This window comes from Eleutherodactylus coqui, chromosome 2 (assembly GCF_035609145.1).
Source record: "Eleutherodactylus coqui strain aEleCoq1 chromosome 2, aEleCoq1.hap1, whole genome shotgun sequence".
Lineage (NCBI taxonomy): Eukaryota > Metazoa > Chordata > Amphibia > Anura > Eleutherodactylidae > Eleutherodactylus > Eleutherodactylus coqui.
This window is the reverse complement of record NC_089838.1, coordinates 235,974,062-235,988,747: the sequence shown is the minus strand read 5'-3', so window position 1 is coordinate 235,988,747 and position 14,686 is coordinate 235,974,062. Positions and strand designations below refer to the sequence as shown.

General features: G+C 45.6%; 1 protein-coding gene across 2 annotated transcripts in view; it reads right to left on the bottom strand.

Annotated features, from left to right (window-relative positions):
- LOC136612356 (transient receptor potential cation channel subfamily M member 7-like) overlaps positions 1-14,107 on the bottom strand; it is an 88,578-nt gene extending 74,471 nt beyond the window's left edge. For both annotated transcript variants that reach the window (XM_066592644.1, XM_066592645.1), the window contains exon 1: positions 13,995-14,107. In XM_066592644.1, the coding sequence (XP_066448741.1) occupies positions 13,995-14,003 (9 nt within the window). In that variant the 5' untranslated portion in view covers positions 14,004-14,107. The remainder of the gene's footprint in view (positions 1-13,994) is intronic.
- Between the last annotated feature and the right edge of the window lie 579 nt (positions 14,108-14,686).

Here is a 14,686-nt window from a genome sequence, read left to right as displayed (position 1 = left end):
TGACCGTCCTGACTGTACTGCGTCTCTGCTGGGGGTAGTTGTCCTAATTCATACGCAGCCAGCTAAGTGTTACAGCAGGCTTGCGCAAAATTCTTTCCTGGCTCTGCGTTGCCTCTTACATCACCGCTGTCATCCTGTCCAGAGTGAAACAGTCTGCAGTAATTTTACATAGTCCAGGGCCAGTAGTGGTGGTGAGGCAGGGACAGTGAAAGACATATCCAGTCTATATAGGCAGTGGGCTTTTCCAAAAAAATTTGGGAAAAAAAATCTATTTGGGCTGCCTGTGACCGTCCTGACTGTACTGCGTCTCTGCTGGGGGTAGTTGTCCTAATTCATATGCAGCCAGCTAAGTGTTACAGCAGGCTTGCGCAAAATTCTTTCCTGCCTCTGCTGTGCATTCCGTAAGCGAAGTCAGCCTCCAACCACAGGCCAATAAGCGGCACATTTAATTACAGCGTTCTGTTTCTGCACTACTGGTAATACAGCATGCTGAGGGGTAGGGGTAGGCCTAGAAGACGTGGACGCTGGCGAGGACGCGGAGGCCCAAGTCAGGGTGTGGGCACAGGCCGAGCTCCTGATCCAGGTGTATCGCAGCCGACTGCTGCGGGATTAGGAGAGAGGCACGTTTCTGGCGTCCCCACATTCATCTCACAATTAATGGGTCCACGCGGTAGACCTTTATTAGAAAATGAGCAGTGTGAGCAGGTCCTGTCGTGGATGACAGAAAGTGCATCCAGCAATCTATCGACCACCCAGAATTGTGCGCCGTCCACTGCTGCAACTCTGAATCCTCTGGCTGCTGCTCCTCCTACCTCCCAGCCTCCTCACTCCATTACAATGACACATTCTGAGGAGCAGGCAGACTCCCAGGAACTGTTCTCGGGCCCCTGCCCAGAATGGGCAGCAATGGTTCAGAATCCTCTCCCACTGGAGGAGTTTGTCGTGACCGATGCCCAACCTTTGGAAAGTTCCCGGGGTTCGGGGGATGAGGCTGGGGACTTCCGGCAACTGTCTCAAGAGCTTTCAGTGGGTGAGGAGGACGATGACGATGAGACACAGTTGTCTATCACTCAGGTAGTAGTAATTGGAGTAAGTCCGAGGGAGGAGCGCACAGAGGATTCGGAGGAAGACCAGCAGGACGATGAGGTGACTGACCCCACCTGGTTTGCTAAGCCTACTGAGGACAGGTCTTCAGAGGGGGAGGCAAGTGCAGCAGCAGGGCAGGTTGGAAGAGGCAGTGCGGTGGCCAGGGGTAGAGGCAGGGCCAGACCGAATAATCCACCAACTGTTTCCCAAAGCGCCCCCTCGCGCCATGCCACCCTGCAGAGGCCGAGGTGGTCAAAGGTCTGGCAGTTTTTCACTGAGAGTGCAGACGACCGACGAACAGTGGTGTGCAACCTTTGTCGCGCCAAGATCAGCCGGGGAGCCACCACCACCAGCATGCGCAGACATATGATGGCCAAGCACCCCAGAAGCTGGGACAAAGGCCGTTCACCGCCTCCGGTTTGCACCGCTGCCTCTCCCCCCCTACTGTGCCCCAACCTGCCACTGAGATCCAACCCCCCTCTCAGGACACAGGCACTACTGTCTCCTGGACTGCACCCACGCCCTCACCTCCGCTGTCCTCGGCCCCATCCACCAATGTCTCTCAGCGCACCGTCCAGCCGTCGCTAGCGCAAGTGTTGGAGCGCAAGCGCAAGTACGCCGCCACGCAGCCGCACGCTCAAGCGTTAAACGTGCACATAGCCAAATTTATCAGCCTGGAGATGCTGCCGTATAGGGTTGTGGAAACGGAGGCTTTCAAAGGTATGATGGCGGCGGCGGCCCCGCGCTACTCAGTTCCCAGTCACCACTACTTTTCCCGATGTGCCGTCCCAGCCCTGCACGACCACGTCTCCCGCAACATTGTACGCGCCCTCACCAACGCGGTTACTGCCAAGGTCCACTTAACAACAGACACGTGGACAAGCACAGGCGGGCAGGGCCACTATATCTCCCTGACGGCACATTGGGTGAATTTAGTGGAGGCTGGGACAGAGTCAGAGCCTGGGACCGCTCACGTCCTACCCACCCCCAGAATTGCGGGCCACAGCTCGGTGGTGGTATCTGCGGCGGTGTATGCTTCCTCCACTAAACCACCCTCCTCCTCCTCCTCCTACGCAACCTCTGTCTCGCAATCAAGATGTGTCAGCAGCAGCACGTCGCCAGCAGTCGGTGTCGCGCGGCACGGCAGCACAGCGGTGGGCAAGCGTCAGCAGGCTGTGCTGAAACTACTCAGCTTAGGAGAAAAGAGGCACACGGCCCACAAACTGCTGCAGGGTCTGACAGAGCAGACCGACCGCTGGCTTGCGCCGCTGAGCCTCCAACCGGGCATGGTCGTGTGTGACAACGGCCGTAACCTAGTGGCGGCTCTGCAGCTCGGCAGCCTCACGCACGTGCCATGCCTGGCCCACGTCTTTAATTTGGTGGTTCAGCGCTTTCTGAAAAGCTACCCACGCTTGTCCGACCTGCTCGGAAAGGTGCGCCGGCTCTGCGCACATTTCCGCAAGTCCCACCCTGCGCACCCTGCAACATCGGTTTCATCTGCCAGTGCACCGACTGCTGTGCGACGTGCCCACACAGTGGAACTCTACGCTCCACATGTTGGCCAGGCTCTATGAGCAGCGTAGAGCTATAGTGGAATACCAACTCCAACATGGGCGGCGCAGTGGGAGTCAGCCTCCTCAATTCTTTACAGAAGAGTGGGCCTGGTTGGCAGCCATCTGCCAGGTCCTTGGAAACTTTGAGGAGTCTACCCAGATGGTGAGCGGCGATGCTGCAATCATTAGCGTCACCATTCCTCTGCTACACCTCTTGAGAAGTTCCCTGCAAAGCATAAAGGCAGACGCTTTGCGCTCAGAAACAGAGGCGGGGGAAGACAGTATGTCGCTGGATAGTCAGAGCACCCTCCTGTCTATATCTCAGCGCGTTGAGGAGGAGGAGCATGAGGAGGATGAGGAGGAGGGGGAAGAGACAGCTTGGCCCACTGCTGAGGGTACCCATGCTGCTTGCCTGTCATCCTTTCAGCGTGTATGGCCTGAGGAGGAGGAGGATCCTGAAAGTGATCTTCCTAGTGAGGACAGCCATGTGTTGCGTACAGGTACCCTGGCACACATGGCTGACTTCATGTTAGGATGCCTTTCTCGTGACCCTCGCGTTACACGCGTTCTAGCCACTACGGATTACTGGGTGTACACACTGCTCGACCCACGGTATAAGGAGAACCTTTCCACTCTCATTCCCGAAGAGGAAAGGGGTTCAAGAGTGATGCTATACCACAGGACCCTGGCGGACAAACTGATGGTAAAATTCCCATCCGACAGCGCTAGTGGCCGAAGGCGCAGTTCCGAGGGCCAGGTAGCAGGGGAGGTGCGGAGATCAGGCAGCATGTACAGCACAGGCAGGGGAACACTCTCTAAGGCCTTTGACAGCTTTCTGGCTCCCCAGCAAGACTGTGTCGCCGCTCCCCAGTCAAGGCTGAGTCGGCGGGAGCACTGTAAAAGGATGGTGAGGGAGTACGTAGCCCATCACACGACCGTCCTCCGTGACGCCTCTGCCCCCTACAACTACTGGGTGTTGAAGCTGGACACGTGGCCTGAACTCGCGCTGTATGCCCTGGAGGTGCTTGCTTGTACTGCGGCTAGCGTCTTGTCAGAGAGGGTGTATAGTGCGGCTGGGGGAATCATCACAGATAAGCGTACCCGCCTGTCAACCGACAGTGCCGACAGTCTTACACTCATCAAGATGAACAAAGCCTGGATTTCCCCAGACTTCTCTTCTCCACCAGCGGACAGCAGCGATACCTAAACAATACGTAGGCTGCACCCGCGGATGGAAGCATCCTTCTCTATCACCATCAAAAACGTGGACCTTTTAGCTTCATCAATCTGTATTAGAGATGAGCGAACGTGATCGGCTCCGCCCCTTTTCGCCCGAACACCGAACTTTGCGAGCAATTCCGTGCTCGGGCGAAAAAAGTTCGGGGGTCGCCGTGGCAGCGCGGGGGGGTGCGGCGGGGAGTGGGGGGGAGAGGGAGAGAGAGAGGGCTCCCCCCTGTTCCCCGCTGCTGCCGCCCGCGCCACCGCGCCTCTCCCCGCCCCCCGGCGCCCCCCGAAGCTTTACGCGCGGACACTGAAGTCCTCGGCAAAGCCGGTGTCCGGGAGCGTAAGTGTTCGTTAAGAACACGTTCGCTCATCTCTAATCTGTATATAATATTCATCCTCCTCCTCCTCCTCCTCCTCCTCCTCCTGAAACCTGGCGTAATCACGCTGAACGGGCAATTTTTCTTAGGCCCACAAGGCTCAGTCATATAATTTTTGTAAACAATTTTTATACGTTTTAATGCTCATTAAAGCGTTGAAACTTGCACCTGAACCAATTTTTTATGTTAACTGGGCTGCCTCCAGGCCTAGTTACAAATTAAGCCACATTAACCAAAGCGATTAATGGGTTTCACCTGCCCTCTTGGTTGGGCATGGGCAATTTTTCTGACGTACATTAGTACTGTTGGTACACCAATTTTTTGGGGCCCTCGCCTACAGTGTAATCCAATTAATTTTTTGCCCACCTGCATTAAAGCTGACGTTACATCAGCTGTGCTTGGCACTGCAATGGGATATATTTATGTACCGCCGGTGGCTTCCTGGCACCCACCCATGCTGTCGGTCCACACGGAGTTGTAACTGCATGTGTCCACTTCTAAAGAACCCCAGTCTGACTGGGGCATGCAGTGTGGGCCGAAGCCCACCTGCATTAAACATGACATTACCTCAGCTGTGCTGGGCACTGCAATGAGATATATTTATGTACCGTCGGTGGGTTCCAGGGAGCCACCCATGCTGTCGGTCCACACAGAGTTGTAACTGCATGTGTCCACTTCTAAAGAACCCCAGTCTGACTGGGGCATGCAGTGTGGGCCGAAGCCCACCTGCATTAAACATGACATTACCTCAGCTGTGATGGGCAATGCAATGGGATATATTTATGTACCGCCGGTGGCTTCCTGGCACCCACCCATGCTGTCGGTCCACAGGGACTTCACAATAGGGAGTTGTACCTGCCTGTGTCTATGAATTAAAAACCCCGGTCAGGTTGGGGCATGCAGTGTGGGCCGAAGCCCACCTGCATTTAATCTGACGTTAGCTCTGCTGTCCAAGGCACTGCAATTGGATACATTTATGTACAGCGGGTGGGTTCCAGGGAGCCACCCATGCTGTGGGTGCACACGGAATTCCCATTGCGGAGTTGTACCTGCCTGTGACTATTTATAAAAAAACGCGGTCTGACTGGGGCATGCAGACACCTTGACAGAATGAATAGTGTGTGGCACATAGGTTCCCCATTGCTATGCCCACGTGTGCAGCTCCTGATAGCGGTGGCACAGGATTATATTTCTCATTGCTTCTGTACAGCATTGTGGGCTATCGCCCCGCCCCTTTTAAAGAGGGTCGCTGCCTAGCCGTGCCAACCCTCTGCAGTGTGTGCCTGCGGTTCCTCCTCATGGCAGACGCACTTATAAATAGACATGAGGGTGGTGTGGCATGAGGGCAGCTGAAGGCTGCGCAGGGACACTTTGGTGTGCGCTGTGGACACTGGGTCGTGCGGGGGGGGGGGGGGGGTTGGGCAGCATGTAACCCAGGAGAAGCGGCAGCGGAGTGTCATGCAGGCAGTGATTGTGCTTTGTTGGAGGTAGTGTGGTGCTTAGCTAAGGTATGCATTGCTAATGAGGGCTTTTCAGAAGTAAAAATTGTTGGGAGGGGGGGGCCCACTCTTGCCGCTATTGTGGCTTAATAGTGGGACCTGGAAACTTGAGATGCAGTCCAACATGTAGCCCCTCGCCTGCCCTATCCGTTTCTGTGTCATTCCCATCACTTTCTTGAATTGCCCAGATTTTCACAAATGGAAACCTTAGCGAGCATCGGCGATATACAAAAATGCTCGGGTCGCCCATTGACTTCAATGGGGTTCGTTACTCGAAACGAACCCTCGAGCATCGCGAAAATTTCGTCCCGAGTAACGAGCACCCGAGCATTTTGGTGCTCGCTCATCTCTAGTCATAATACAGCAGTACTGGGCAGTGTATTAGAGATGTGATTGCACTAACTGTAAATCACTTACGGTTAGCTGCAGGCAAGTCTGCGTAAATCTCTATGTTTGTGTCTCCCTGCAGTAGTTCATTCCCCCCTTGACTGTTCATAGACTTGTATGGGTCGCATAAATCATCACCCTCCTCCATTTCCTGCTCTTCCTCTTACTATCTCTGTTACTAAACATGGGCATCATTTGACAACAGGTAATGAACAGAAAATTGGAAGGGACCCCTAGTGACCCTTAGTGGGCAGTCCTTTAGAGTGATTGTTCTGTACAGAAATATCATTTTAGGCAAATTAAGTGATTGGTACTGTTGCTAGTTATCACATTGGCAACCACATAAGCAGTAGCTGTTTGAAAAGTTAGGGACCATTTAATATTGACAAATATCAGCAACAACCATGAGTGTGAGCTGTTAAAGAAATATATTGATGTACAGTATGTATTGTCTGGTATTAATTCTTTCATGCATATGTATTTTTTTTAAAAAGTTCCAATGTGAGAAAACAAGGAGGATATCTTATTCTTATAGACAAAGCATGTCATAAAATTCTAAACAATTTTCAAAACTTAAAAAGTATCTATGTTATAGAATTATTGACATGTACACTTAAGAGTTAATGCGACCCTCCAAGTTAAGAATATAGTTATGTTCTGAGACTTGCAGAGTCAAGGGGATATATTACCTGCAGCAGTTGTTCTCTGCAGTCTCTTTAATCTGCTAGTTCCAAATCATGTTTCGACATTCCAAGAGGCCAACACAACCTTTTTGATTTTTTTGTCCAGACTATTTAATCCTCACAATGCGTTGGTCTTATTGGACTACTAATTCATTATACCTTCTCTCTGATCAGCCAAAGCTGCTCATGTGATCAGCAGTGGCTAATCAGAGAGCACTGTGCAGTGTGTGTTACCGTAGCTAGTTAGAAAATTGCTGCAGCCATCTTGGACAGCCAAAACTGGCAGATCAGAAGGGAAGCAGAGAACAATAATTGCAGGTAATATACCCCCTGCTCTGTTTTTCTTTCATTGTATGAGCTCTATTTTTAATCTAAATTGCTATTAAAAAGTTTTACTTCTATTATAGGGATAATATAACCAGCCAATTGGATCAAAAGATTATTTTTTTGTTTTATGGATTAAGGCCCATTTAGACACAATGATTATCACTCAAAATTCGCTCAAAAGCCATATTGATAATTGAGCAGGCTAGAAATCAGCGATGAGCCTGCATCAGGTTCTGATACCATCTGCAGGCGGCACTGATACCATTCTTTCAGCTGGTATCCCACTGGGACTTCTCTGCAGGATACAAGCTGAAAGCTCCAAGAACAAAGGAGCTGCTGTTTCTCGGAGCTAGCAGCTCAGCCGAACACAAGAGAACAAAGCAGCTGTTTGCATATACAAAACAGCTGCTTTGCTCTCCGAGTTATCAGCAGTGTCCAGCTCTGCCTGCATAACTCTTTAATAGTTACTTAAGAGTTATTCTAAAATGATGGCTCCAAACTGTCGCTCAGGTCATTTTTTAACCAGGGCTATATTATGCAGGAAATTCACCTACTTCCTCGTTATCATGAAGAGTCAGATCCCTTATTTCCAGTAACTGCTGCCAAAGTACTAGGGTTTGCCATGGGAGCAGTATAATTTCAAATTAGGTGCATAGCATTAGCCATAATAATTAGGTCTGCAAATCAAATCCGCATTCTTTATTTCATTTGCGGATGACCATGTTTCTCTATGGGCGGCTTGACTTGTGGATTCCACAAATTAAACCCGCCCATGGACATTGGGCCTTAAATGTAAAGTTAAACTCTGCTACATCTGCATGTTTCTCTATTAAATATTTAGAGCTTGTCCTCTCTAATAATACAGTTAAATAATGTGTGAGGTCCTCTTAAAGGGGTTCTGTAGGTACAAGTAATTAGAAGCACACTAAATATTAAGTACTGCTTGGACTTTGTTGGACTCTGTTCACATCTTTTTTAAAGCATAAGTTTAGTGTATACACTTGAAGAATGCCTCTGAACAAACACACCAGATGCAACTGTATGTCTGTGTTATTGCCTCCTACTGTAAAGATATGAGAGAAGATTGCAGGAGCTCGGACTTTTGTGGAAAAAACATTCTTCTACTTTACTATAAAATAGTGCTTAATATACATCAGAGAAACTGCATGTTCTTGGAGAACGCGTTTCAATCTCCGCGGAGATCTTGTTCACCTCATCCCCACAGTGCACTCTGTTTCCTTAAAAACAATTAAACTTGGAATTCACCTGATGATTAACCCCTTCCTACTCCAGGACGTACATTTACGTCCTGGAGCGTCGGGGTATGTATGAAGAGAGGTCGCCCCGCGGCCTGTCTTCATACAGCGCGGGCGTCAGCTGTTTATTACAGCTGACACCCGGGGGAAATAGCCGCAATCAGCCGTTCGGCTGATCATGGCTATTAACCCTTTAAATGCCGCTGTCAGTCCTGACAGCGGCATTTAAATCTCCCAGACGATGTTAGGGGGTCCTGCACGGCCCCCCCCCCCCCGCAGTGAGATCAGGGGAGCCGTGCAGGTGTCATGGCAGCCGAGGGCCTTCTGAAAGGCCCCAGGGCTGCCTTGAGAGACTGCCTATCAAGCCATCCCCGAGGGGTGGCTTGATAGGCTGCCTGTGAAATTGCAGTATGACGTAATGCTGTAGCAATAAAAAGCGATCAAAAAATCGTATGTATTCCAAATTTGTACTAACGGAAACTTCAGGACATGCCGCAAAAAATGAGCCCTCTCTCAACTACATCGACGGAAAAATTAAAAAGTTATTGCGCGCATGAGATGACAGCAGAAAATAATTGAAAAAAATTAAATGTCTTTGAAAAAAAAAAAAAGAGTAGTATAGTAAATAAAACTATACAAGTTTGGTATTGTAGTAATCGTACCAACCCATAGAATAAAGTTATCATATCATTTTGTTACAGTTTGTGCACCGATTTTTTTAAAGGGGGGAGGAAAAAATTAAAATGGAAAAAAAAAGGGGCCGCGTCATGAAGGGGTTAAAGACTATGCGTGCAACCCAAACCCATTGCTCCCAAAATGGATAATAGGTAAGCACATTTTACTTTTACTATATTCAAGAGTTAATCTTTGACATTGACAGATTGATTCTACGTTATTATCATGTGAGCAATGTATGAAAAGCTATATTCTTTTTAGATTTGATTAGTGGGGTACTATTGACTTTAAAATAATTAACCCCTTAATACTGATAAACATCTGACATACTATTTATATATGTAAAAAAAAAATGCAATCAGCATTTAATAGATTTAAAAAAAACTTCCATCATTTTTTTGTATCAACTTGTACTATACATAATTTCTGCTTTTATCATACTTGATGCTGTTTAAATTAGGCCCCCTGCACACAGGCGGGAATTCGCAGAGGCCCGCACTGAAATGTCACTCCCTGGGCAGCAGCCAGCACATCACAGAGCTGCAGCTGTGGGAGCAGGCGAGAGCCGCACTCGTCCCTGCAGGGGCTCCGACCCGGCCGTCTGCAGGCGGCCTTAATATGATGTAATGCAAAAAAAAATTCTAAATGAAACTTAATAAATATATAAGAGATCTGTTTTCTTATTTAAACCTTTGGGGTATCATGTTTCCAGGGTATATATCCAGTACCCCTCCCTTTTTAATAACTTAGTCTGATCCGTTTTACATTTACGTTCATCAGTCACCTTTTCAATGCCAAAATATTTGAAACTGTTCAATAAAGCGTTTTGTTACACCTGAATGACTAATGTTTGAGTTTTTAATGTGTCTTACATGCCCTGTGATTCTTGTCCCTAATTTTCTGGTGGTGCACCCCATATACTGTAAGTTGCATGTGGTACAAGAGATCAAATATATTATATTTTCCGAGTCACAATTAATGAAACTTTTAATATCATATTTTTTTCTCCTTTACGGTCTTCAAATTTTTCACACTTTTTAGCCAAAAGGTATGTGCTGCATCGTTTGCTGCCACACTTCACAAAACCTTTGTGTTTTAACCACTGTTTTTTGTTGCCATGTGACAAATAAAGACTAGGGGACAATATGTTCCCCAAATTTTTTCCTTTTTTTAGCTACAACCATCAATCCCTCATTGAGGATATTATTTGTTGTCTGGTCCTGACACAATATGGGAAGATATTTGTAGAATAACCTTTTAATTTCATAATAATTGTTACTATACATGGTGGAGAATACCAATCGTTTACTGCTATTGTTTTGTCTTTTTTACTTCCCTTTATAAGTGTTTCTCTTTCTAATTTTCTCACTTTGTTCTCTGATCTTTTTAAAATAGATTTTCTACATCCTTTCTCTTCTAATCTTGATTTGATTTCCTTTACTGTTAGATTATACTCTTTATTCGTAGTGCATGCCCGTTTCGCCCGAATTATTTCTCCTGTGGGTATTGCTTTTATTACATGTGCTGGATGAGCACTCTCCGCATAGAGAATTGTGTTGCTCGCTGTTTTTTTCCTATATAACTTAGTTTCTATAATTCCCTTACTTTCATTACCATACAATTCTAAAATTCTAATTAGCTACTTAAAAGTTATGCAAAGATGATGGCTCAAAACTGTCACTCAGGTCATTCTTTGACCAGGGCTAAAATATGCAGGAAATGCACCTATTTCCTCATTATCATGAAGAGTCAGATCCCTTATTTCCAGTAACTGCTGCCAAAGTACTAGGGTTTGCCATGGGAGCAGTATAATCTCAAATTATGTGCATAGCATTAGCCATATTAAGTAGGAAAATATTCCTGATAAACTCCCTGACAGCTGTAGCAGATTCTCTATAAACTGTGACTATGAGATACCAAAAAAGTTATGCAATTTGGATTTTTGTGTAAATATTGACCATATCATGGACATTAACCCGCTAATGACATGGCCTATTTTGGCATTGAGGACCAAGCGATTTTTGGTATTTTTCCATCTCCATTTTTCAAAAGCTATAACTTTTTTATTTGTCCGTCGACGCGGCCGTATAAGGGCTTGTTTTTTTTGCGTGGCGAACTGTAGATTTTTTGGTACCATTTTTGAGTACATAGACTATATTGTAAAACTTTTATTATTTTTTTTATGATCGTAGGGAGAGAAAACGCATTAATTCTGCCATAGATTTTTTTTTTAAAGCGTTAATTATGCAGCATAAATGATACAACATATTTTTTTCTGCGGGTCGGTATGGTTACAACGATACCAAAATTCTTATATTTATTTTAGGTTTTTCCACTTTTCCACAATGAAAACCCTTTTTCTGGAAATTATTATTTTTTTCTAAACTCACTGCATTCAAAGTGCTATAACTTTTTTACTTTTCCATGGACGGAATTCTGTGAGGGCTTATTTTTTGCGAGACGAGCTGTAGTTTTATTGGTACCATTTTGGGGTACATACGTTTTTTTTAAATCACTTTTATTGCGTTTTATGGTTTTATGCTAATTTTTTGCATTTTGCCTGTTTTTTAGCATTTTTAGCATTTTTTTTAACGCTTTTTGCCGTGCAGGATAAAAAGCATGTTCAACGTATTGTACACATCGTTATGGACGCATCGATACCATATATGTGGGGTTTTTAATTTTTTTTTATGCTAATATGAGAAAAAGCATAAAAAAAGGGTTTTTTAACATTTTTTTTACATTTTTATTTTTTGAACTTTATTTTTCTTTTTTTTTTTACAACACTTGTGTCCCTCTGAGGGACTTTTACTGTAGCACTTCAGATCGCTAATAGGGCATGGCAGGCTTCTTCCCTGCCATGCCCTATTGCTTACTATAGCGATCATAGGCTACGGCAGTACAAGACACCGGTATCCGGTGTCCTGTTGCCATAGCAACCAGCCGGGCTCTCGCGATAACATCGCGAGAGCCGGCTGGAGACACAGAGGGAGCGCGCTCCCTCTGTGAACCCTTTCCCTGCCGCGATCTACTTAGCTCGCGGCAGGGAAGGGATTAACAGCGTGGGGGAAGGGCACATCTCCAATGCCCCCCACTGTTGCAGCGGGACGTCGGCTATTAGTGACAGCCGGCTCCCGCTGCGGGATAGCGCGAGATCTGCTGTGATCTCGCGCTATCCCCATGACGTAAGGGTACGTCATTTTGCGGGAAGTACCCGCCTCCCATGACGTACCCTTACGTCATGGGGCGGGAAGGGGTTAAAGATGTTCTAAATGTCTTGGTATAGATATAGCAAAGTTTATAACTTGTTGCAACCAATTATCTTATCTCAGCACAACAAAAGCCAATTAAATTCCATTGAAAGGATAAATAAACTGTGGTACAGAACTTTCGCTTAATGTCCATTTACACCAGCCGATAATCGCTAAAAAATCGCTAATCGACGTTTGTTTTAGCGATAATCGGTGCGTGTAACTGGGCACCCACCATCCGCTTTTTGGGCACTGTTAGCTGATCGTTAAATTCCAGCTGAGCTAACCTAAAAATCGTCACTCACTTTTATCAGTAGTTCTCCTGGGGGGGGGGGGGGGGGGGAAGAGTACTGATAGCATTGTTTCCCTGTGGAGAACAAAGGATCTGAGCTCAGATAACAGTCTCATTAACTGCTTTCCGTGGAGGCTTAATTTGCATACCTAATTGGTATTTAAGTAGCTGAGTAGCTACTTAAATACCAATGATTTATGCAAAATGATTGCAACCTTTGAGTGATCATTGACCTGTGTAAACCAGCCTTTAATCTGCTAGGCATTTGGTCCACGGGCGGGTCAGATTCTTCATGCAGGAGCCCGCAGCGAAATCTGGCCTTGCCCATGGCCGAGGACACTACGGGTCTTCTGCTTACCCGTCTGGGTCTTCATTTTCCCCACTGCGAATGTATGCGGAAGCGCCAACCAGCGTGCATGCGCAGTGGAGTTTTTTCTTTTTTTAAATTCCTGCGGAATCTGCAGCCCATCCGCAATTCAACCAAAAAGGTCTGCAAATCAAACCCACATTCTTTATTTAATTTGTGGACGCCCATGTTTCCCTATGGGCGGCTTGACTCGTGGATTCCACAAATTAAACCCGCCCATGGACATTGGGCCTTAAATGTAAAGTTAAACTCTGCTACATCTGCATGTTTCTCTATTAAATATTTAGAGCTTGTCCTCTCTAATAATACAGTTAAATAATGTGTGAGGTCCTCTTAAAGGGGTTCTGTAGGTACAAGTAATTAGAAGCACACTAAATATTAAGTACTGCTTGGACTTTGTTGGACTCTGTTCACATCTTTTTTAAAGCATAAGTTTAGTGTATACACTTGAAGAATGCCTCTGAACAAACACACCAGATGCAACTGTATGTCTGTTATTGCCTCCTACTGTAAAGATACATTTGCTCTGCATGGTATACAATTTTTGTGGAATACTACTGGATTAAAAAGTGGTATCAACTAGGCTTTAAATACAGTTATAAAAGACATTGAAATTATACTGGTCAAATGTATGTCAAAAGGATTCATTTTATTAGAAGAATGATAGTCTATGGTGTGGTTAGTGTACTACATCAATATCACTGCCTAATGCATAAGACAAGCTTAGATCCTAAGTGCAGTGTGGACAGAGTTTAATATAAACTATAAAGATTTAGCCCACATACACATACCCAAAACCACAGCTATAGGCCACTAGGGCATGTTTGTTCAAAAACATTTACCCATAGAAATCTATGGTGAAATCATGGTAAAGTAGCAGCCTGTATGAATAAATATAGACAAATGGTAACCCTCTCCCAAATTTGCTTCTGCTTAAATGCTGTATGAGAATGGTGCTCAAAGAATGAATGCATTCTAAAAGGCTAAACACCATGTATTCTGTAATGTTCTACATACCGGGTTCATGGCTTGAGAACTTCTGATTTGTGTTCTTTGGGCTAATTGTGGCTTCTTGCAATTGTTCAAGTATTATCTTCTCTTTAAAGTGTAAGACTCCAGGTCAGAAAAGTCTAAAGTGAAGCTTGGCTGTTCTGCACTTTATGTACATTCAGCTTAAATTTCCGAAATAGTATTTCAGTAGTGTCACACTCTGCCCATTCCAGAACTGCCTTAGGAAGTAAACATTTTATCTGATAGCAGCACAACATGCAAAACGAGCCAAACAGGTCTGAGATGAGAATGGATGGTGCATGCCTTGCCATGACAGCTCCTAAATTGTTACTGACTGATTTATTTTTTATTTTTTGAACAACAGGTTTTTATTGTAATTGAGAGTTTTTTAACAAATGCAAAACAAAATGTAAATATTGACATACAAGTTAATAACCTTGTAGGCATCATGACAAACTGTTACAAACATAATATATTTAAAGAGGTAGATTTGAACATTATTGGTTTATGACTTCTGAACGGTAAATAAAATGGCAAATAAGGAAGGGCATAAAAAAGTAGATAGATAATTAAATTATTAGGTTAGGCAAATAGTAAAAGGAGCTTTGAATCCAGGCCATCCAATCTCTTCTAAATTTTTATTTTTTTATTTAAGGCACTTGTGTGCATACTTTCAAACCAATGATTGCTATTAACTG